General features: G+C 39.3%; 1 protein-coding gene across 15 annotated transcripts in view; it reads left to right on the top strand.

Moving 5' to 3' along the window:
• The window catches only part of LOC123745766 (ATP-binding cassette sub-family C member 3), a 58189-nt gene extending 36208 nt beyond the window's left edge, over positions 1 to 21981 (top strand). For 4 of the 15 annotated variants that reach the window (XR_011225741.1, XR_011225739.1, XR_011225735.1 and 1 more), the window contains 12 exons: positions 445 to 553; positions 1297 to 1423; positions 3316 to 3405; positions 4208 to 4369; positions 6395 to 6553; positions 8253 to 8419; positions 11537 to 11731; positions 12786 to 12921; positions 14345 to 14525; positions 17455 to 17618; positions 18864 to 18962; positions 21883 to 21981. Coding sequence is in view for 5 of the 15 variants with exons in the window: in XM_045726646.2 (XP_045582602.1) it covers positions 445 to 553; positions 1297 to 1423; positions 3316 to 3405; positions 4208 to 4369; positions 6395 to 6553; positions 8253 to 8419; positions 11537 to 11731; positions 12786 to 12897 (1121 nt within the window). In the remaining 10 variants the exon portion in view is untranslated. Of the gene's footprint in view, positions 1 to 444; positions 554 to 1296; positions 1424 to 2686; positions 2843 to 3315; positions 3406 to 4207; positions 4370 to 6394; positions 6554 to 8252; positions 8420 to 11536; positions 11732 to 12785; positions 13936 to 14344; positions 14526 to 17454; positions 17619 to 18863; positions 18963 to 20160; positions 20277 to 21882 lie in introns of those variants that run through there. The other 11 variants (XR_011225737.1, XR_011225736.1, XR_011225740.1 and 8 more) reach the window with 11 other exon arrangements.
• Positions 21982 to 25278: the final 3297 nt, after the last annotated feature.

Genomic DNA, 25278 nt, shown 5'->3' with positions numbered 1-25278 from the left:
AGCATTTAACTAAGAAAAGTTATGTCCTTTATCGCCACACTAAAAGTTAAATAATATGGACTGGATTAGCATAAGCATTAGTGAGTGGAGGAAATAACAAAGTAATGTGTTAGCAGTGAATTGTTGTTATAATAACAAAGAACTGTATTTACTCATTTGAACTCAAAATGTAATATTTGATGTGTTAAAAACTTTGTGACATGTTACTAGTATGCAATGCCAATTATGAAAGACATTGAGATAGGAAAACAAGAGAAAATGTAAAGCAAGAGATGAAACAGAGTGCAATGAAGAGATATAGAAAAAGAAAATGAAGGTTTGAGATAGATAGATGCTGAGATATATATAAATATGGTTAGAATTTTACACTATCACCTTCTACATAACTAAAAATTAGAAACTAGAATCCACTATGTTTGTTTACTCCTTTTTCACACCCTGTAGGTGCATCGGTAATCCGAGCCTACAGGAAACAGGACGAGTTCTTCAATGAGTCGTTACAACTGCTGGAGAACAGTTTGAAACCTATTTACTCTAACATTGCTACCTTCAGGTGAGCAACATTATACAGTACTGTGCTGTGAATGTTTGAGAGTCTCTGTGAGAGGGAATGAATGTGTATATGTATGCTAAAGTACTTGTCTAAGTGAATCTGATGAATTTGAGCTTCAGCTCCTGATTCCTGCCTTTGAACCATCAACTGACTGGCGATTTGTCTCGGCAATCCTGTGGATTATATTGTTATTATTCAAATTTGATCTTAATATTGTTAGCCCTCACTACTTTGTTCATACACCTGCCTCACCCTTCACTTAAAGCTCCACATGTCTGATTATTCCAACTATGGATATGTGTTCCTGATCTGAAATTTCCATATCGAGTAGTGAGAAGATTTCAAATTAACGTAAGTGATGTAAGTAACATCTTCAGAAGATGTTATTATTAAATAAAAATACTTCTGAAGATGTGTTATTAAATGCGAAAGTACTTAAGGAAATTCCTGTCTTAATCCTTCCTTCGTGGTCTGACATTGTCGCATCGTTCGTCACGTGTTAATTTCTTTGTGATTTACACACATGCGGTATATTTATATAATGGTGTATGTAATAGCCAGAGTTCTCCAACAAGCTGAATTTTCTGGCATTGAATTTTTCATAAATTTTCTTTTATGGAATGATAGTTTACCATTATATACCAGTGACTTATCATAGGAATCTGCAGAAAATAGTCAAATTAGATAATTACAGTACATGTACTCGGCACTATATTAGAAGATTTAATTTTCATCAATTTCAGGTGGCTTGGTGTAAATCTGGAGACAATAGGTAACCTCATCACCTTTTCAGCAGCCATCATGGGTGTCGCTGGACGAGACTCAATCAGTCCTGGGATTGTTGGTCTGTCTGTCACATATGCTCTTAATGTGAGTGTTATTAGTCTGGTTTGTTTTGGTTTTGTACATGTGTATGAACAGATGTTAGGTCTTTGGGGGATAATCACTGATATATGCTAACTTACTCTTTCAATAGTTTTGGTAAGGGTTATTGCACTTACTGTATATTTACATTTACCGTAATTTATGAATACCTTTACTCTCTCTTGTTTTTTGTGATTTAATATATACATTTATTTACAACTCTCTATATTTAATATAAAAACAATTACACTAATTATAATTACACAATAGTATACACTACGTAATTATCAAGAGAAAGCACCAAGCCAGTATGGCTATATAGCACTGTCTATATCACAGAATATTCAATACTGTAGTTTGTAGATGTTGTTTAGAATGTCAGTATGAGAGCAGAGAGATAAAAGATGATCAGTGTCAAAGGAGCCAGTCCCTGAGGATTTTATCAAGAAACATGTGGCATAAAGGAACATTAAGAAATGTAATTTCCGATCATACTGAAAATCTGAATATTCTACTGGGAGATGAGTTACTGTAAATAATTAGACAATTCTGACAGGTGCTAGTCTGTGTTCCATTAACTACATGAGTTAATCTTGTGTGGACAATATGAAACCTAGTCAGGGATGAACAAATCCACAAGGGCCACGACTAGGATTCGAACCTACGTCCGAGATGATCCCAGACGCTGTCTTAATCGACTGAGCTACGACATGGTCAAAAGAGTTGAAACCGAAGTTCTACTGAACTTACTGGATCGTCTCGGACGTAGGTTCGAATCCTCATCACGGCCCTTGTGGATTTGTTCATTGATGCGTAATGCTATTGTGATTTCTGTGTGTAATGAAGTAAGGGCGAAGAGGTAGAACGGCCTATTGACATAGCTTGAGTGCATAAGGGAGTTGTGTAAAACCCTGGTTTATGTCTCGGAGAGGCTGCAGGATCCAGTAAGTTCAGTAGAACTTCGGTTTTAACTCTTTTTGACCATGTCGTAGCTCAGTCGATTAAGGCAGCATCTGGGATCATCTCGGGCATAGGTTCGAATCCTTGTCACGGCCCTTGTGGATTTGTTCATTGATGCATCACACTATTGTGATTTATGTGTGTAGTCTAGTCAGAGATGTTGCCAACTTTGTATTTTGATGGTAGAAGGATAGCCACAAGAGTAGATTACATATAGTAGTAATTAGTTTATGGCTTCCTATTGCTAGAGATAAGAACCCTGTTATGTTTATTAATGTCCACCTTAGGCTAATGACTGACCTTTCCCAGGATGCAATCCACATCAGTTGCCTAACTCCTGGATACCCATTAATTATTACATGAACAGAAGCACTAGGTGAACATATGACCAAGTTTGCTAATTAATGCAGATGTGGAAGAGGCTGCCAGAAAGACTGCTAGTGGATATGCACATCTTTCACAAATGTAAGGGCCGATACAGTCTGGTCTTAGAACTTTGTTAACATCTGTGTTAAGGAGAATTTTTATATTTTGTAAATGTTCATAGCAAACAAGCCAGAATTTGTAGGGAAGCATAACTAGGGAAGAGTGGCATGGCTTCATAACTTGCTTATGTTACGGATATTGTTGTTTGAGGAAAAGCTATTCAGCCATCATAATATGTAAATGTATTTGTATAATGTACAAAACAATCCATGGTAATAAGAAGTGGCGGGTTGCAGCAGTAGATGACTGCTGGAGTGTGGTAGGGTTTGTTTGTGATGCTACACAGTTTTGTGAAAAATGCAATAAATAAGTGATATTTTGAATGTTTTATTATTTAAAATCTATAACCTTATTTTACTATACTGTATTGACTTTTGCTTCTGGGCTAATGCCTTCCCACTCTGTGAAAGTGGAAAATATGGTAATAATAATGTGTGTATGTAATATTTCAGATCACACTGCAGCTTAACTGGTTGGTGCGTATTATGTCAGACTTTGAGTCTAACATTGTGTCTGTGGAGAAGATCAATGAATATATACAGGTGAGAAGAGCTCTTTTCTAAGCTATTGCATTTAGTTGCTCCCTGGGGTAAAAATTCTGTGTTTTAAACACAATTCATGAACAGTCAAGCAGGGCAACATTGGATTTATTTAGTACTACTGACCATATTGTTCAGTTCCATATAAATTATTAATTTACTGTATATCAGTCCAACTTGCTGGCCAGCTCTAGTGGTTGGTGGACTATGATGCTAAGATCCTTTTATTTTCAATCTGAGGTAAGGCAGAGTTGCCAGTATGGTAACTTTGAAACACATTAAGCACACCTATCTTGAGGGTTATCCTGAGATGATTTCGGGGCTTAGTGTCCCTGCGGCCCAGTCCTTGACCAGGCCTCTTTTTTTTTTTTTTTTTTTTTTACACACCCGCAGGAAGCAGCCCGTAGCAGCTGTCTAACTCCCAGGTACCTATTTACTGCTAGGGGAATAAGAGGCATCAGGGTGAAAGAAACTCTGCCCATTTGTTTCAGCATCTACTGAGGATCGAACCTGGAACCTCAGGACTACGAATCCGAGGCGCTGTCCATTCAGCTGTCGGGCCCCAGGCACGCTGGGTGCTCACTGTGCTCACTACATGGGGTTTATAATTATAATTTTTCTGGAACCTGTGTTTTATCAAAATACTAATTCAGGCTTGCAACACATGTATATTACTGTTGTTTCTCAACAGTGAGCACAGTTCAGAAATTGTCTTCAGTTTAATGGCATTAGTTGTTTGCCAGAAAATAGTTAACCTACTTATTCTCTCAATGTTTTCCTTTCTTAATCTTCCTTACCTCAACAGCTACCTCAGGAGGCGCCTTGGCAGGTGGCAAAGGATCAGACACAGACCGCATTGTGGCCATCAGAGGGGCACATCACCTTCGACAACTATGAGACCCGCTTCAGGCCAGGACTCGATCTCGTCCTGAAGGGCATTTCTTGTTCCATCAGGCCTGCTGAGAAGGTGCGTAGGGAAGCAACTAGAGTGGAGATCAGTAAGATAGTTGATGACCTGATATCAGTAGAGAAGCAGCAGTCCTATGACCAGTAGGGAAATAGCAAAGCTGAAGCCAGCAGAGAAATAGATGACCCGAGGTAAATCAAGACATAGCATAAGCCTACCTAAAATTAATTTCATCACCCAAGGTAAATACAATTTTAAAGTAAAATGCATTGAGCTTAGTGCTGTTATGAGCTGTTGCAATCTTGTTTGTGGCACTTAATAGGGTGAATTTAAATATCCATGAAAGTAGGCATTATGATGTCTGGTCAAATTGTACGTGGGTGTTTTACAAGGCGTTGATTCCTGTACATAAATAACTTCATTCACATAACATTTTGTAAATGCAGGATGTGTACACCAGGTTGTGTTAATTACTGTTCTTGTCTTCCAAGAAAATAGGCCACACACAACTTCCAAATTTTGTGAAAAGGCTTTAAGACACTCGGACATATACAGAGATCTTGGGGTAGTTCTGCAAAAAAAAAAAAAAAAAAAAAAAAAAAAACCCCCGAGGACTACTTAAAGAGAGAAACCTGTGAGAGAAACCTATGCTATGCTTTCCATATTCAGAATTGCTTTTAAATATGTGGACAGTGAATATTAAAGTAATTGTTCATGACTTGAGACCAAAATTGGAATGTGCAGCAGTTGTATGGTGCCCATATTTCAAGAAGCACATCAACAAACTGCAAAAGTTGCTGGAACATGCCACTGTACTAAATGACTTGCAGAATTGAAAAAAAAGAGCAATGAGGAGAGGCTGCTGTTTTTGGTAATGTCTTGGGCTGACAGTCAGGCACAGGGCTTTTGGAGGTCGAACAGGATCCTGGCCACATGGTACCTCGTTAATGTTCCTGGCCCTTCTCGGGCATGTGTAGCCTTGGGTCGCAGATTGCAGCCAGTAGTCTCAACTTCTTGTTGAGGAGCGAGTGGCGGTCGCTTCCTGGGTAAGGTCCCTCCTTTCCTTTAGCTTTGTCTCCCCGGAGCTACCTAACCAAAGGGGCTCTCCACAGAACACCAGTGTTGAGTGTAACAAAACGCCATTTTCTGGATGAGACCCGGAGGGTTCCCGGCATCCCTCCCTCCCTCCGGTTAGCATTTTTTTGCGTTTTTGATGTCCAGCCTCTGAACTTTGGCTGGGTGGCTAGTGCAGGAGGTCTGGGACCCCCTCTTTCCCCTCCCAGGTTGGGGAGAGCTGCGCAGACAGCTGGCATGATGGCATTGGTGACTGCATGCTTGTATGCTTGTTTTCTGATTGGGAAGTTCTGTTTGCTTGTTTGGCTTTCTGTTTGCAATTTTTAACCAGCTGTAGTTTTTGGGATTCCTACCTTTCAGGGAGCCTGACCTGGTAGATGGCAGATATAGACTGCTTCCAACTACATGGAGGTGTCTATAGGCATTGCTCCTCGTGCCTCTCTGAGGGGGGCCAGGTTCTGGCTCGTGGTCCCCAGTAGGCATAGAACTCCATCAGTTGACTGTTGCCACCGTCTAATATACACACATCAGCCCAGTATATCTCCAGGGAGCCTCCGGGTCTCACCCAGAAAATGGCATTTCATTACATTCAATGCTAGTTTGTTTTTTTACACAAATGGGTACAAGGGATGGGAAATGACTCCAGACTCCTGTTAACAAGCCAGAAGCTTTCCCTTGTCATAGCTCATGGTAAGCCTTACCCACTAGTTTTCCTGGAACTCGACCCACCAATCAGTTTACAACCAGGTACCCAATTACTGCTGGATGAACAGAGATGAGCTGTTAAGGATTGGCACCTATTCAATCCTCCCTGACCTGGACTTGAACCCAGAATAAATTGCACATGAAGCATGGGATGGGTATGTTACCACTGCCCCACTCTCACACTCACTCTCCTACTCACTTAGAGCTCACTCACTCTCCTCTCCCCACTTTTTCATACCGATTTACTCATGTATTTCAAGTCACCATACAGAAACATTATATGACAATTGCTCTCATGCTCCTTAGGTGGGGATTGTGGGCAGGACTGGAGCAGGCAAGTCCTCCCTCACTCTGGCACTCTTCCGTATCATAGAAGCTGCTGGAGGTCACATTGACATTGATAATGAAAAAATTGCCAAGGTCGGCCTCCATGACCTGCGAAGGAACATCAGTATCATACCTCAGGTGGGTATCACCATGGTCTTTAATTATAATGGTATATTATAATTATATGAATATATGCTGGTTTGGAAACAGTGTTGTTGATTAATGGAACAAATTACTTGGTAACATTAAAGCTTTGAGATCCCTGGATTGTTTCAAAAGAATGTTAGATACATATATAAATGAGTTTGAATATAAAACCCAGAATTGAATGTAATGCAGTGTCTTTATGGTAGGGCTTCAGGTGGCTCCTTGAAGGTAACTCGCTGAAATAGCTCCTCACTACTGAGTCATGGACCATACCTATGACTTGTGGGTATGAGTCATGGGGTGTCATGTTGTTATTGACTTTGAGACTAATGTCATTGATTAGGGAATGAAGATGTACAGATCTGAGAGATCTGGACTGTACTGCAGGCCCATCAAGACCCACAAGGGGACTGTGAGCAGCTTAAAACACCACAAAACACTAGATGGGGAAAAGTGGACAAGAGGGTTAGGAACCAAGCCTAAACAAAAGCCTGTGCCAGTATGATCTGCTGACACGCGGAACTGGCTATGAAAATGCTGCCTCCCCTGCCCTATCTACAAATATAAACATTCTCTCATACACAACTCAACATACCTGTACTTGCAAACATGGGCAAATGAATCATGAAACTTTACATTGACAAAATAAAACAAACTGATATTTACGCTAATAAAACAAAACATTTAAATGAAAAATGAAAGCTAATGACTGCATACCAGTCAATACATACCTCCATTTTACGTACCCAGGCACTAGGGATGCTCACGGGTAGAACTGACACTGAATGCAACCTACAGGATACACATGGCTACAAAGAGTATCCGCGGCATCCATATAGACAAGCATGTGAACCTCGGTGCACTCCACAAAAATAAACCCTGAACGTCTACAACTACAGGGCCTCAGAAGTTGAAGACCCATGCACTTCCCAGGATGAGGCACCCCTGTACATTAGAATAGCCTCTCGTGGACAAACTCTATATATCTCCAGAGAAATAACTGTCAAAACAAGGGCAATGCTGAAATGAGCACTTAGGGAAGGGCTGTCATAAACACATGCAACTTGATGAAGTCCACAGCTTGAAAATCGTGCTTGTGAAAAAAATACGAAAATCGGTAACATTATACTAAGGAAATGGCTTCCACAGGACAGAGTCTAAAGGATGGCCCAAACTTATCTTGAAAAAACTGGGACTCGCCAAAGCTGGAACACCGGGAGGTCTACATTCGAGGAAATCAAGGATAGGACTGAGGCTAAAATGGCCTGGAAACCAGGAGCTTCCCGGTGATGCTGCCTCATGTTGGTGGCCAACCATAACTAAGGGTGTTCAACCTAGTTTCCGATTGCATCATCTGCAGAGTCGTTAAGCTGTTTGAGTGCTTTGCTTTCTTGAAACCTTGCAATTGTATGTATTCCTTCATTTACTTTCTGAATTTTTTTTGGTGTGGGTGATCATAATTCCCTGCTCCTTGTGCCTCTCTGAGGGAGCCAAGTTCCAGCTCTGGTTCCCAGTTGGCCTTCCATGACGCCTAAGGCAGACGTGACTCAGTACTGGGGAGTCACCATTCAGCTTCTCCAAAAATAGGAGCTGCCTTAAGTGAGACAATAGGATTTCTGCAATTTCATTTATTATGTTCATTATCAATGCCCTTACCTTCTATTCTTTAAGCTACCATATGCCCCTGCAGGATCCGGTGCTGTTCAGCGGCACAGTTCGACTCAACCTGGACCCCTTCAATGCACACAGTGACACGGACCTGTGGAAAGCCCTGGAGCTGGCGCACCTCAAGAGCTTCATCAGCAGTCAAACACATGGCCTGGACCACATTGTAGACGAGGATGGTGCCAACTTCAGGTGTGTGTCTCCTAGTTGTAACACATCATAACACAGTAGGAGGTTTAGAGAAACACCAAGATGAAATTAGATTTAATTTGGAAATATAGTTTCCCATGCTGGGTTGAGATTTGATAAAGCCCTCACTGGCAAAGCCATATCTTCAAATAAAGTATACTCTGTTCTACTAGTGGAATGTCAGGTCACACACTTTTTTTCCAATAAAACGTCAAAATTATTGAGACTACCTAAAATTTTTAAATCTATATTCAAGAGAGACAGAGGCATAATAATTTACACTTGGAAAACATTAGAGGGACTGGTTCCAAATCTGCACAAGGAAATAACACCTCAAGAGACTAGGAGGCATATATCTTGAGGTTATCTTGAGATGATTTCGGGGCTTTTTAGTGTCCCCGCGGCCCGGTCCTCGACCAGGCCTCCACCCCCAGGAAGCAGCCCGTGACAGCTGACTAACACCTCGGTACCTATTTAACTGCTAGGTAACAGGGGCATAGGGTGAAAGAAACTCTGCTCATTGTTTCTCGCCGGCGCCTGGGATCGAACCCAGGACCACAGGATCACAAGTCCCGCGTGCTGTCCGCTCGGCCGACCGGCTCCCCTTTTTTGCATGGCAAAAAGTGCAAAATAGTCCCATTGAAAAGCAAAGGTGCAAGAGATATGCTAAGAGAATTCTATTAACATTTAAGTGCCCAAGATTTTTCAACACTCCCTCTAAGCACAAGGTGCATAACTAGTTGATCTCCCATGGTGTTCAAAAGAGAGCTTGATAGACACTTCCAAAAGGATTCTTGATCAACTAGGTATGATTTGTACATTGGACTACGAGCAGCTGTATCATTAACCAGACCCCCCAACCAGGAGACCTGATCAGAGACTGGACTATTGGGACATTGATCCCCAGAACCAATACAAGATAAACACAAGGCAAGGTAGTTTAACCTATACAATAGTTTTAATAATTTTTAATATCTTAACAATGGCAGTTGTACCCTGCCATTCTTTGCATTGTAAAATACTAAGATTTGCTTGTAATATACATGTCGCCTGTTGATAGACACTAACATGCCGTGCAGAAGATAAACACTGGTAGGCAGATGTTTTGGTAGCCCCAGGAGTACCGACCCCACACACCACAGAAAACTCTGGATAGTCAAACAAATTCACAGCAGAAATGCAATTACCCCTCCTAAACTTGTGCCCAAATAGGCAAAAACACAAACATGTTCTTTCATTGACTTCTGGCAGAGGAGCTAGATGCCTACCATACCCAAAGGGCACACCAGGACTCACCAAGACACTCAAATTTCCAGGACCTCTTGGGCCAAGCCGCTGGCATTGGACACCATCTTCCCATCCAAAAAACCAAAAGGATTTTTTTTAAATCTATCAACTTCCCTGTGACTCCAGGCAATAAATGTGCCAGTATTAATCTGGCCATTGATGAGGAATGCCTGATGGCAATATCAGGACCTGATGGGTAAAGTAATCATTCATTCCAGCAGTCTCCAGGTAGAGCAGGAACCAGATTCAAGAGGCAGTTATGCAAGCACTTACGAACAAGTACATCTTTTCTCAATCTTTGGTGGCTTTGTTTACAGTTATTAAACAGTTAATGAGCTCCAAAGCACCAGGAGGCTGTTTATAACAATAACAACAGTTGATTGGGAAGTTTTCATGCTTGTAAACTGTTTAATAAATGTAACCAAAGCTCTTAAAGATTGATGAAAGATGTACACGTTCATAAGTACTTGCGTAACTGCTTCGTGAATCTGGCCCCCTGGTGTTTAGACGTCCACTCGTTGACAAGGTTGAACCAGGAGTCCCTTGATTTTCACTAGTGATTTGTTTCGTAATGACTGCTCATTTCTCAATAGTTGATTATTTCTCGCTGGTAGTTTATTTCTCAGTGGTGGGATATTTCTAAGTGGTGACTTATTTCACATGTGTGATGATCAGACCAGTGTGTGTGCATATATTCAACTTGTGTTGTATATTGTACTTTTCTTGAGGATCCGAATGATGGCTCCTTGAAGGTAGCACTGAGATAGCGTCACACACATGAGTCACGTCTGTCGTTGAAGTCCTGAATAGTGCAGAGACCAGAGCCTCCCTCACAGAGGTGTAGGGAGCTGGGGATTCACTAATATCACCCACACCATGGAAACATTTAGGAAGTAAGTGAAGAACAAAACAGACAAGTGCATGGTTGATAAAGAAAAGAAGCAGAAATGACCTCGTAAATGGTGCAGCCAGTAGTTAGTTAAACCCCTCAACTTTCAACTGGACACTGCCAGATGCTTCTCCAATGGGAGCTGCCACCTCCATGTTAACACACGCCATTCTTTTTGTTGATATTCACCTATGTGGACATCAGTGAGTCCCAACTGAGTCTAGAGGTATTGCAAGTCTTTGGAAAAGGGGACACACATAACAAGAAGCAATAAGATGATAAAGAAGAAAACTAAGAATAGAGGTAATTACAAGTTGAAGAAGCTAGGAGATGAAGAGGAGGTAAAATACCCGGCTCTTGGTATTCAACTGTAATTTACAATTAAGATGCAAGATCTCGGGTGTTTCCCTATTGAGTTCCCTCATAATCCAGCAGCCTTTGAAGTTGTTAGTCCAATTTGACTTGGTTTCCCTGGAGACCATGGGAATGGTCAAGTTCAATAGATTAGTTGCAGTAGTGGATTCATCTTGTTGTGACATTAGGTGTCACCTAAGTAGCAACCATGCCTTGGTTTGCAACTCAAGTCAACAAGATGTCTGAAAACTCATTTGAAATCTAGGATCCAAAGAGGAAACCCCTCTCATTTTTCCGCCTCGTATATGATTCATTTACGCTGGTGTTCAGTATTGTTCTTTATCATGTGTAGTCTTACTATGCACTACTAAACAAATTTGGTTTAGACTAGGAACAGTGTTATGGATAGAAATAGGTGAATGGGGCTCTTGCTTACAATATAAATTTATGTACAAAAATCCTGAAAAAGTTTGGGGTTCTTGAACTCCATTAGATTTTTTAGATTGATACCAAAACATGTAGTTACTGGAAATATGTTCCATATTTTATTTAAATTGGCCTAAAATTATTCATGATGCATTTGTGGACAGTGTGGGTCAGAGGCAGCTGGTGTGCCTGGCTCGTGCTCTGTTACGAAACTCTCGGGTGTTGGTACTGGATGAGGCAACTGCAGCTGTAGACCTAGAGACTGATCACCTCATCCAGAACACGATTCGTTCACAGTTTGCTGACTGTACTGTTCTCACTATTGCACACCGCCTTCACACTATAATGGATTATGACAGGTAGGTGTTTAAAGTACTTTAATCTATATTGTTTATTGATTTATTTATAATGTAACTTTGTTAACAGCCTACCTTATCTCTAAAACAGACTGTGTTAGGACATAACTGTGGTATTTAGTCTTCCAAGCCCTGTTCTGATGTAAAGATAGAGGCTATATATGAGGTGTATGCAAGACGAGAGGTAGGCTGTACATGAAGTATAAAGGAACACTATGTATCTCCACTGTGTGCTCCACTACATAGTGTTCCAAAGGAAGGCAAAGGAAAATTAATGTCACGCATCACAATTAAAATGAAAACATTAAATATTAAGCTACACAGCCATTTTGAATTGGAGGATTGAAACAAACCATTTTATATGCATCCATTACATATACTTTTGCATTCGAGATGGGACATGTCTGGTGTCTGCAAATTCCATGCGTTTTATTCCCAGTAAAGATGTTTGGTATGCTTCCTTACACCTGATGCTTCTCTTCACCTAGCAGTAAACAGACATCCAGAATTTAGGCATTTGTTATAGGTTGCATCCTGGTAAAGGTCAGTTGTTAGTCTAGGGGGATGTAAATATTTGTAATAGGGAATGGGAGACCACCTAAGACAAGACACCATCACACCAATGAAAATCAATAAGACAACCAACCTTGATGAACACTTGGTCTCAAACTCATGTAGGACCACCACTGTATTTTAAAGATTATTTGTTATTAAATAACATACATCACACGAATATATCATTTGTGTTGACAAGGCCTGTGGTACAGTGGTCAACATTTCTGACTCGCAATCGGGGGGATCCCAAGTTCGATCCCCAGGTGGAACAAAAATGGTTGAGAATGATTACTGTTCACCTGGTAGTAATAAGTACCCAGGAGTTAGGCAACTGTTGTGGGATGCATCCTGGGCAAAGTGAGTAGTTTGATCTAGTAGGGGCCTTGATACAACACTAAGTACATGCCTCCTGTACCTGACAACAGTAATTATTATATAATAATATTGACATAGATTATGTGTGTGGAGAGGATGGCTTAATGTGTGATTTGTTTCCTTTTAGGGTGATGGTGCTGCAAGAAGGCAGGATAGCAGAATTCGACACCCCCGCTGCTCTCCTCAGCCAACCCAACTCTATTTTATATGGCATGGCAAGGGATGCTGGAATCATCTAGTTCAACTACTAATCCTAGTACAAGGTCCACAAAGATATGTACTTTTTTTATATATATATATATATACTAGTTTTACACACACAAATCACAATTGCCTGAAGCATCAAATGAACAAATCCACAAGGGCCGTGACAAGGATTCGAACCTGCATCCGAGAGCATCCCAGACGCTGCCTTAATCGACTGAGCTACGACATGGTCAAAAGAAGTTGAAACTGAAGTTCTACTGAACTTACTGGATCCTGCAGCCTTTCCGAGGCACAAACCAGGGTTTTATTTTTTGACTATGTTGTAGCTCAGTCGATTAAGGCAGCGTCTTGGATGCTCTCGGACACAGGCTCGAATCCTTGTGTCGGCCCTTGTGGATTTGTTTATATTAGTTTTATTTTACAAATAGTATTGTATTTTATTCTATATTAATATGTAATACAGTAATTCATTATTATATATTTAATATAGAATAAAAATACAATACCGTTTGAAAAAAATATAACTTGGATACATTGAAAGTACACACTAAACAGGATAATTTATATAGTAATTTAATGTAAACCAATTCTTGTATTTTGTTTAGATTAATTTTAAAATACTCTAATTAGTCTGTAAAGCAAAGTGTTTAAAATTCCCTTTTAAGATCAGTAATATTATTCAAACATACGTAAGGTAAACTATTTAATAAAGGTCATAATCAGGCTGTCATTGTGCTTTACATTGAGATCAAAATTCTGAAGTGTGTGTGTGTGTTTTTTCTATTCAAATGTGGTAATGTGAGGTAATAGGCTATTTAGAAGTCGTTATAGTCTAAAATATTAGTCCTCGTGACAGCCTACATGTGCGTTCGTACTTCCCTTCATCTTACAGATGTAGCAGCAACCATTATTTCAATTCAAAATTTGTAAAATATTGACGATAAAGTTTTTCAATTATTACCAATACAGTATATTTAATTTTTGTTATCACCTGACATTTCCATTGTCAAAGTTATTTATAAGGTAGGAAATTAGTCTCATGTACTGTATATGAATAAAATTATTTTCAATCTTGTTGTATTGATTCTCAAACCCTACTGTGTATTGGTAGCAATGATGAATGTCTTTAACCCCCATGTCTTCTACTTTCACCACAAGCCCCACCCGTAGTTCGTATAACCTAAAGCGTTCATCAGATCTGTCTCCTTGATACTTAATTTCTCGAAGAATCTTGCATTTTAGAGATGGCATGAAACTGGTATACTAGAAGAAAAATTAGGTGGGACGTCGTCTTCATTGAAACGGATCGTCATAGCGCGCCTGAGTTTCCTACGATGCTTAAACCTTACCATGATGCCTTACAGATTTGCATCAGCTGGTGTCAGTGTGGCTGATCTTGTAGCGTGTAAACGTAGCTCATTATTGATAAAACGAATATTAAATTTTGTCTAATAAAATTCTTGTTGGGTCGTATTTCAGTGAGGATTGTGGTTATATTCACTGCCGCACACGATACAGGATCGCACAGATACGATCAGTCTGAAGAGATATAATAAGTCTAAAGTGTAGACTTGACCTCTATTGTGAGTGACAAACTTGGTGAACACCAAGCAGCAGTGACACAAGAACGTCTCGTGTTTCACATGTATCTCTAACTTGGGTAAGAACCAAAAATCTGAATGTTAGAATGTTGAAGATATCATGAATGTTTTTACTTATCAAAACAACATAAGAATTCTCTTACAAATTACGTCTGAATTTGGCCGTATGGCCGAAATTGGACGTACCGTAATTTGAAAATGAAAAATAATTAAAAATAAATTTTGTAATTTTTTCTCAAAAAAACAGCAAGTTATGGGTCCTCCAGTAGGTTAGGAGAGCAGGAAGTTCTCGTAAGGTTTAAAAACATCATGAAAGCCGTTAATTGAAAGTTTCCTTTCATAACCTAACTGAGAAAGCCAGAGAACTCAAAACAGAAAACGGAACAGTACATCACTTTCATGAGCTTATTCAATTTCAAATTACATCCATTTTTGCTTAGCGCGTATACCAGCAAAAAGCGACGTTATTTTGAGAGGACGAGTTGGCTGTAGAGCCCGTCCTCAGACCAAATCCATTACCATGAGAAACCTTCCCCCCCCCCCCCCACACCCCTCAAACCAGTATGGTGATGGTGGGGGTGAAGTACACACCCACTGAATTCCTGCCATCAATAATTGTTTTCATAACCATTAGAACAATGGCATCCCTCCAGCCACCATCCTTCCACTGACCCCCTCCTCTGGTCCTCCACCTCAGACAATAACCCCCCACACCCCCTCTCCCTTCCAGACATCAGCATGTCAAAATCAGTACCATAATGTGTTTAAACTATTTAAACCAAGTCATTGTGTATCTCAAGGTATCTTAATTCATTTGAAAGTGTACATGTGCATTCGTTCATATACTCGCCTAATTGTGCTTGCTGGGGTTGAGCTCTGGCTCTTTAGTTCCACCTCTCAACCGTCAATCAACAGGTGTACAGGTTTCTGAGTCTATTGGGCTCTATCATATCTACACTGGAACCTGTGTATGGAGTCAGCCTCCACCACATCACTTACTAATGCATTCCATTAGATATAATCATATATGATTACACATAATCATAATCATTCCATACACATAATCATATATGTGTACGTCAACGTATACATACATGCGTATATATACCTCATATTAAAATACTGATAAACGAATGACCATGAACAAATTAATTTATAATTGTAGCATTATATATAATTTTAATAGACTAATTACGTGTTTATACATTTGAATGGTCCAGACAGGTGGCCAGCCTTGGACATATACACTTCTGGTAGGCACAATGACCTCATGTTAGACCCTTGATAGATTATGTGAGAGAGAGAGAGAGCTGGGGCAGGGAGGTGCGTGCCCTAGGGAGATAATCCATGCCCATGCCCCGCCTCGAGGTCAGTTCTCGAGTCACACCAAGAATAACAATCGAGCAAGTTGTCCTGACCAGGATGTGGCATATTAGGGAGGGTTGAGGAATAGGAAGCCTGTCTGATAGGGCTCTTGGCAAGCAGCTCTCCCTCAGTCAACCTATCTATATGGAAGAAATGTATCTAGGCCCTCCTCCCCCCTGCCTATTCTCTCTCCCCCCACCTTTCTTCCTTCATTTCCTCCCTCCTTCCCTCCCCCTCACTGGTGAGAGAGTAGGAGTGTGAGAGTGGTTAGAGAACTCGTAGTTCTCACGCTCGTGAAATTGTCTGCGACCCTGGAGGAGTAGAGCGGAGGGGGGGGTGAAAGTAGGTGACGATGGAGGAGTAGAGGGGAGCATTATATGCAGTGAACGTAGGTGTCTATGGAAGAGTACATCATAGAGGAGGGTGAAAGGAAGGTGACGATGGAGGAGGAGAAGGGAGGGGGTGTGAAGGTAGGTGATGATGGAGGAGTAGAGGGGAGGAGGGGGGCAAAGGTAGGTGTCTATGGAAGAGTACATCATAGAGGGGGGTGAAGGTAGGTGGCGATGGAGTAGAGCAAAAGGGGTGCGGGTTGAAAGTAATCCTGAGTTTAATTTTTTAGTTATATATAGTGACACCTCGGCTTACGAATGAATATTTATGAACTTTTCGGGTTACGAGCCTAATTTCTTCAAAAAATTTGAATCGGGTTACAAACTTTGCCTCGGGAAAGGAGTTTGTTGATATATGTATGGGCTGACCTAGCGCGTGGTGGCATGGTGATCGCGCCTCAGTTTACCAGTGTCTCCTGCTTAGTAAGTATCGCGCCTGAATTCTTTGTAAAGCATTACATTTGTTTTGGGATTTTTGGCTATTTGAACATAAAATTTGTTATGATATATCTTGCCATGAGTCCCAAGAAAGCCAGTGGTAAGGTTCAAGCCAAGAAAACACATGTGAGAATGACCATAGAGGAAAAACAAGAGAGCATTCATAAACATCAAAATGGTGCACAGGTTGTTGAACTAGCTAGGCAGTACAACAAATCTATGTCAACAATATGCACTATACTTGCTAAGAAAAAGGACATTATGAGCATTAAAGTGGCAAAAGGCATATCAACAATCCCGAAACAAAGAACACAAACACTTGAGGATGTTGAAAAGTTTTTATTAATTTGGATACACAACAAAGAGTTAGCAGGTGATAGCATTTCAGAGGCCATCATTTGTGAGAAACCAAGGCATTTGCATGAAGACCTTTTAAAGAAAACCCCTGGAACGAGGGGGGGGGGAAAAAAGATGAATCAAGTTTGAAAATGTGAAAAGTTTGTGTGACAATAGAGCCTCGTAGAAAACTTTTGCTGTGGTCATTACCTGGTGGAATGCACCCAGGATGGAGTATCAGGGCTATACATCTTTTAAATCATAAAAGTAATAAACATTTCCCATCAACCTTACAAACCATATTAACCTATTTTCATGTATTTCCCCCATGTGCATTTTAATAAAGTTACTAAATTGCCTTTATCATTCTGTAAAATTTCAATTACAGTATACTGTATATAATTTTGTTAGTATAAATGGACTGAATATTCTGAAATCACTATTAATTTTACAATTTCAGATTCAAAGGTGGTCTGGACACCCAATTTGGTCAGACAGGTGAAGAGAGCATTTAGGATAGTTCGAAGAGATGAAGATGGTCACAATTGTGTTTGAAGAGGCAAACGCCCCCCTTTGCTCCTGACATTATGTTCAGCCTATTGACACCTGCACACCTAACACAAGGTAGGTTGAAAACTCCTCCTTCATGTCATTGGTTCATTAGCCAGAAACTTAGGGCCCATGCAGGAATATCCCTAAAAAAAAAAAGTGGCCCCAACAATGCATCCTCCAAGTCTGGAGGATGAGCAGGAGCATTGTTGAGAAGCAGGCCCTTTAGTGTCAAACTTTTCTCTTGCAGATATTTTTTGATGGCAGGGCAAACCACTCTACATCACAGTTTTTCTGCATGTTATATATTTTTTAAAACTCTTGGATTTTCGGAATGATACACGAGCAAGGGTTTAATTTTCAAATCGCCACACAGCACAAGAGTTAGCCTATCCTGACACAAGTTAGCCCAAGTTAGCTTGTGTCCGGGCAGTGACGTCTCCTTTTGGGTAATGTATGTCCTCTTCGGCAATTTTTTCCAGAATAGCCATGTCTTCTCACAATTAAACACTTGTTGTGGAATATATCCATCAATACAGTATCTACAAAATCTTTAAAATCACGAACAAATCTTTCAGCCCCTACTTTGTCTGAGCTGGCACCCTCACCATGCCTCACAACACTATGAATACCACGTCTTTTTTCAAAATTTCTCAAACCATCCCCTACTCACCTTAAACTCTTTCGTATCTGCAAAACTCGTTCTAGGGGTTTTCTTTATAAGATCTTGCATGAAGATTTCATTGTTGACCAAACCACACACTGGAAATTGAATAGACGACGACATTTCGATCCGTCCTGGACCATTATAAAGTCGATTGTGATGAGATGAGGGAAGCAAGAGCATTAAGTAGGCAAGAGAGAGAGGTGAGGAGATGGCAAGTATGTACGTATGTGCATGAATAAAGCATGTACATACTTATACATAACGTGTGTAAATAGTGTAATAAACACAATAACAGTATTTTGGGAGGAGGAATGTTGGCGAGTAATGTGTTGGAGGAGGGAGGGAGGACTGGCAGGGTGTGGCAGCTCACTCATGTTTTTTGGGCTCACCATACCAACATAGTGGATCGTTATGGTGAATACATACGTAGATGGGTATATACAATGTGTGTATATAGTGTAATAACAGCAAAAGCACTGTTTGATTGTAGAATATGTCGCATATATGAGGCCCATAATTTTGAGCATAGCGATGTTCTATACTTTGAATTATATAAATTCCACAAATTGCACACTTTTAAATAATATTACAGCAAAAAAAAGGAAGAAATGAATGAGAAACTTCAAAATAATTGCGCAACATTTTATTCGCAGCAACTGCCGTCGCACAGGGTGGCGGGGCCGACAGACCCCCATCGCTCCAACGCTCAGCGCCCATAATTTGCTCAACTTCCCAGCTCCATCGCAGCTAAAGTAAGTCACATACAATATTTTTTGTTTAGTTTCCCCGTGATCAGACTCAGCATTTTAACAATATAAGAAGAGAAAAAATTTTTTGGAAAGAATTTATTTCTTGTGCACCAGGGTGTTATTTGGAGACAGAGCAGTTCAGTGGTTAACTACTAAATTTTTTTTTCTCCCACACACGCACCCCCCTAGGAAGCAGCCTGTAACAGCTAACTCCCAGATACCTATTTACTGTTAGGTAACAGGGGTCATCCCCTTTTGTACAAAGAATCTGCTAAAGCTTTTAGGGCTAATCTTTGACACTCGTTTGTCTTTGTCGCCCCATATTTTTTACGTCCAAGTTGAATGCTCTAAGGCCCTTAACTAACTTTAGGTCATGTCCCATACTTCTTGGGGAGCTAATCGACACTGCTCCTCTCTTTACATTCCTCTCTCGTTCTGTCTAAACTCGATTATGGCCCTGTTTACTCGTCTGCTTCTCCTTCTACCCTTCACCATCTGGACACATTGCATCATACTGGGTTACGGCTCAGCTCTGGTACCTTTCCTTCGACACCTACCCTAAGCCTGTATGTTGAAACTGGCGTCCTGTTTCTACAGGATCGCCATGATCGCTACTGTCTTCTCCACCTTGCACGGCCCTTACAGCACCCTCACTCTTGCTTATGTCATGCCTTGACCTTTACCCATCCTGTGGTTCCTGTTCCCCTTCACCACCTATCTCTTTCTGTACGGTTGTCTCTCTTACAAAATGCTCTTTCAGTTTGTGTTACCAATATTTCCCCTCGTGTCATTCCGTCTTTGCCCCTATGGAGGGGTCCCCGTTCCTAAATTCTGTAAGCCTTGACCCACATGACTAAAACTTTTACCCCTCCTACAGTTCTAAATCACCTTTTCCTTCAACACTTTTCTTCACACTTCCACTCTATTTCCGTCTTCACCAATGGGTCTTAAGTCTGCAGACGGTGTAGGCTACTCTGTTGTTTGTCCTGACTGCACCTTTGTGTCTCCTGCCTCTGGAGACTAGCATCTTCATGGCAGAACTTTATGCTATTCTCTATGCTCTTCATCAACTCTTTTCTCGCTGTCAATCCTCCTCTGTGTTTGTAGTTGACACTTGCAGTGCCCTCATGGCTCTAGAATCCTTTAATCCAGTCCATCCTTTGGTAGTTGAAATTCAACATTGGCTGTTTCTTATCTCCAGTAGATTTAAGACAGTGGAATTTCGCTGGATTCCCACCCATATTGGTGTGTTGTTAAATGAGCGTGCGGACACTGCCGCTAAGGAAGCTATCCGTACCTGTCCCATCTCACGTAAAGGTACGTATTCCTTATTATGACATTTACCCAGTTATTCATTTCCCCATTCTTGCCCGTTGTCAGGGTTGTTGGTCTTCTGTTACTGGTAACAAACTGCGTGCTCTTAAGAGTAGTGTGTTCCCGTGGCCTTCCTCCTACCACCGTAACCGGTGGTGGGAAACGGCTCTGGCGAGGGTGTATATTGGTCATACACGTTTAACTCACGGGCACTTAATGGAGCGCTGCCCTGCTTCTTATTGTCCAAACCGTTGTCTCTACATGTCCTGACTTCCAGGACTTACGTGTCTTGCTTCCCGACCATCCCTCGCTGTCAATTGTCCCTCGATAGAATTCTAGGTGAATCGGATACTTTTGATATCGTTCGCCTTATGCGTTTTTGTTCTCGTATTGGCATCCTTGGTGATATTTAGCGCCCTCTGATTATTTCGCACTTTGATGGTGCTACATGGCCTTCCCGGTTTGGTGCCTTCTTTTGGTAATTACCTTACCTTCATTGTTGTTTCATTTTAATGTGGTAGTTGTGATATGGATTGTTCTGGCTCACGTGCAAGGTCTTGGATTTTTTTCTGTTTTATATTAAGAAATTGCCAGTCTTGTTACTATTTGTAGAGTTAGAGATCTGCATTAAGGCCTCAATATTATATTCTTTATTTTTTTTATAACATGTTATCAGCAATTTTTGTTGTTGGTAATATTTAGATTAATGTCGGTGATGTATATGACAAGGGTTAAGACCCCTTGTGGTATGACAGCATTTTTCCCAGTCATTTCTTTAACAAATGAAAGGTTCCTCAACCATTCTTTTGTCCTTTCTAACATGTACCTGTTTGTTGCTTCTTGGTCTTTCATTTGGTACTTTAGCTATTAAAACAATGGCCTTTGGTAATGTTGCAATTACCATTTCTAAATAAAATGAGCAGGTTCATTAGGCAGGGTTTGTTTTTAGCAAACAGTTTAAAAAAAAAAATTCCATTCCTTCAGGACCTTGCAGATGTTAGGTCAAACTAGTTGACAGTAATCTGTTTTGCCCTTTCAAACAATGATGGTTTTAATCTAGGTAAAATATTTCAGAATATCAAGTTTAGCAGAAATCATTTAAGAGCTTTGATTAAATTGAAGTTACCAAAGACTTTGTGAAAACCATGTTGTATAGATGCTTCAGTGTCACTGTTCTAATGTTTTGTAAATTTAAAAAAGATCTTCAAATTAACTAATCATAATTTGTACAAAGCTTAGGTGTTGCATAGCTTTAAATTTACTTTCAAATATGAAAACTAAAATATTGACTAAAGTTTCTTCCACTTTAATATTTCAGACTAATTTGCAATATTTGTTAGTTTATGTAAATTTAATAGGTAGTCCACTTTTACATCATTTCAATGCATTTTGCATGCACCTATGTAACAAGTTACAAATAAGTACTTTGTAAAATTTACACCTATTTTCAAAGTAAAAATATTTCAGATGTTTAAACATTGCATCAATAGTAGTAAACAATTTCCAGCATAATTTCAGGATAAGGTATATAAAGTAGTTTCATTAAAAAAATTTTATTTAATAAGTTTTACATATATTATTTATAATACATCTAATATTTCTGTTTCAGGTTGTGGGACAGATGCTCCTAGATGAACAGAAGATCCAACAGGCCAAGACAACTCCAGAGACAATCACCTGTAAAAGAAAAATAAACATTAAACAGGGACACTACTTTTATTATCACCAATGCCTAATAACAAGCCCCAAAACTCCTAACATCCTATCTTTTAAGATAGGCTCAGCAAGGCCTATCCCTTCCTCTGGTTTTATTGCAGAGCTTGTTCCCTGAATGGGTGCATTACATCCACCACTTTAGTGCCATCAACACATTGTACATATGCTTTACTGAAAGCACTGTACAATGCATGCCAGGCACTAAAGTTGTAGATGCATCCACCCATTCAGCAAACAAGCCCTGTGAGAATTAACAATGTAACCATTGTTAAGGGTCCCTAAACCTATGCAAATCTAGTCCATCTATTAGATGGGTAGTAGAGCAAAGCTCTGAAAAAGCCAAGCCAGGGAAATCTGCAAGACTGCCTGGTCCCCTTTTATGAAATGGGGTAGGATCAGTAAACTGCATCATCCCTGTGGGTTGTAACAGTAGGACATGGTTACACACCTATAAATGGACTAGATAAGAGAATTAAGATTAGGTCATTGATATAGCTAAAACATCAAATTCAAACTCACCCACTTTTGTAGATTTCTTTTTGCAGAGTAAAGGAGCCTCACTCCAAGCCAGTCCATGCATCATAATCACTTTCACCTGAAAAATATTTCAACAAATTAATTTCAGATTTAAAGCCAATCCTGCTTTACTTTGCAAATTCAGATGGAAAATATTTCTTTAAGGAATTTACCTTTCCTACATATTCTAGTATCAGTAGTAAAGATCTAATTTAGCAATATAAATATATATGGCATCAATTTGCCAAGTTTCAGTAAATGTCATTTTAGAAACTATCCACAACTGCACTTCAATGGCAATTTACATTTATCTTTAGCCAATGCTATATTGTTTAAGTTATTACTATTTTTTTTTACTTATGCAAATCTATTCAGATTAACCTTTACTACAACTCACCTGATTGTTGTCAAAATTAACTCTTCCAACTGACAGAGGGACTTCTGGACTTTCCAAACCACATTCTGGAAAACTATAAATTTAAAACCAAGCTAAAGTAAACACTGAATATTTTTTTTACTTTCAAGGGAAAAATACCATCACTTAGAACAAAACTTTTCCTGTCATTAACTTTGACTCATGATTACCCTTAAGGGGGCATATCATTCTAAATCGTTATAAATTAAAAGTTGTTCAATTTGCTTGTAAATTTTTTTATGAAATGGTTATAGAAAGGGCTGCAACTGGTCCAAGTTTCACCATCACACCCTAAACAGAAAAGGAGAAAAAAAATACACAACGTATTATGCAACAAATGTTCAACATTCTCAAATAATCTCAGGGAACACATGTGTCTACTATGTGCTGTAGAAGCACAAACTCTTGTAATAATTGTAATATGTATGTGCAATATATTTATATTTTCTTTTTTTTTTTCTTTTTTTTTTTGCCAATAATTTTTTCTCATTTGTTATCAAGGGATTTGCATGAAACTTGCACACCTTGCTCAATGGATGCCTATCTGCAAGGGTGTTAATTATGAACGAAATCTGTCGAAGTCAAGCTCAGCTACAGGTGGCCGAACTTGGATCTTTATTTTACTCTGGAAAGTAATTTACACCTTCAAATTACTTCAGAGCTTTCATTTATTAATCAATTTACATGCAAATTACACCTTATATGTAGCGTTTGTGCTTCTACAGAATCTAGTAGATATTAGTACAAAGTCTATTTGTTGATTTTATAAAAATTTATAAATCTTATATTGCATATTTTTTTAGAAGGGTAACTTTGAAAAATTATATTATTGCACTAAACACTTTTTTGATAAAACTGATCACTAGAATCCTTTAATATGTGCTTAATTTAATATCCGAGTGTTATAGAAATGATTTTAGTTGACACATGTGTTCCCTGAAACTATTTGAAAATTCGTTGCATAATTCATTGTTTATTTTGTTTCTCCTTTTCTGTTTAGGGTGTGATGATGAAACTTAGACCAGCTGCAGCCCTTTCTATAACCATTTCATAAAATTTATAAGCAAATTGAACCACTTAATTTTACATTGATATGCCCCCTTAACAGTGTTATACATTTATAAATTAAAGCTTATTTAACAAACATTTAATATTAACTAAACAAGATTTATATTTCATTAAAATTTTATTAATAAAACACCCTCAACTATGCTGTTTAAGATCTAATGCCCCACATTACAATTTTCACAATTTCAACATACCATTCTATTCAATACATTCCTGAAAGGACTAAACTTGCAGATATGGTACCCACTAGCCTAAGCCTAGACTTCCATACCCTAATATTTAATAGGTTTTTAGCAATTAACTTCTACCCTCTAATTCCAATGTACACAACACTACTTACTGTAGATCTGCAAGTATTTTCCTGCAGATCTGTTGCCAGGACCTTCCACAACCTGTCATGTGAACAGTAAATATTACTAAAAAGTTATTTGCATAGCGACGTTATTTTGTTCATACCTGTACCACCAGTTTAACAGTTGCCGTTTTAAGTGGCACACTATCTGTCCCATCTTTATTAATTATAAACAAGCTATAGTCATTTCAAGTCTACATCCTATACAAATTTCATTTTCCAACAACTTTAGTAACATGAACATTTTTCTGGAACATTGCAAAAACTTTAATTTAACAACCATGTATAACATTTGAATAAAAGCAATACAAAATTTATATATACAAATTCTTATTCTTTTGCAACCACTGCTTACTACTAGGGGGACATTTATTCTGTTTAATTATGTACCAAGCTTTTTAGTCTGAAAATTCATAATTAACCCTACTATACTACCAAGACAATGTGATTTTACTAAATTTAGTAATATTTTTACACTAGCAACTATACAAGGCCATATTCTCTCCAGTTATCACCACACTTCTGCAGGTGTAAGGTTCTATCTCCCCCATCTGCAGCACTCATGACCACACTTAGTCTTTATTATAAATTTCTTTATGAACCTGATACAGTACTGTTAATCGTTTAAATGTTTTGTGGGAACAATTTGGCTACAGTTCTGCCAAAGGAATGATTAACACCATGCAAGCCAACTAATACTAAAGTTAGAAATATTTATTAAAAACAAGTTTTTATCATATGGGATGTTATTTTAGAAGAATGGGTGGTGTGGTGGTTATGTTATGGTTGAGTAACATGGTGCAAGAGGGCAAGTAGTTGCAAGTAGTTGCAACTCCCTACTACTTGCAATAATAGCAAGTAGTAGGGAGGGGGGTGTCCATTTACTGTACCATTTACATTTTAGCGCGGGCTTCATCCACTATTCTGATGTTAGCTGG

The sequence above is a fragment of the Procambarus clarkii genome, chromosome 88 (genome assembly GCF_040958095.1).
Source record: "Procambarus clarkii isolate CNS0578487 chromosome 88, FALCON_Pclarkii_2.0, whole genome shotgun sequence".
Lineage (NCBI taxonomy): Eukaryota > Metazoa > Arthropoda > Malacostraca > Decapoda > Cambaridae > Procambarus > Procambarus clarkii.
This window is presented reverse-complemented; position numbering and strand designations above follow the sequence as displayed.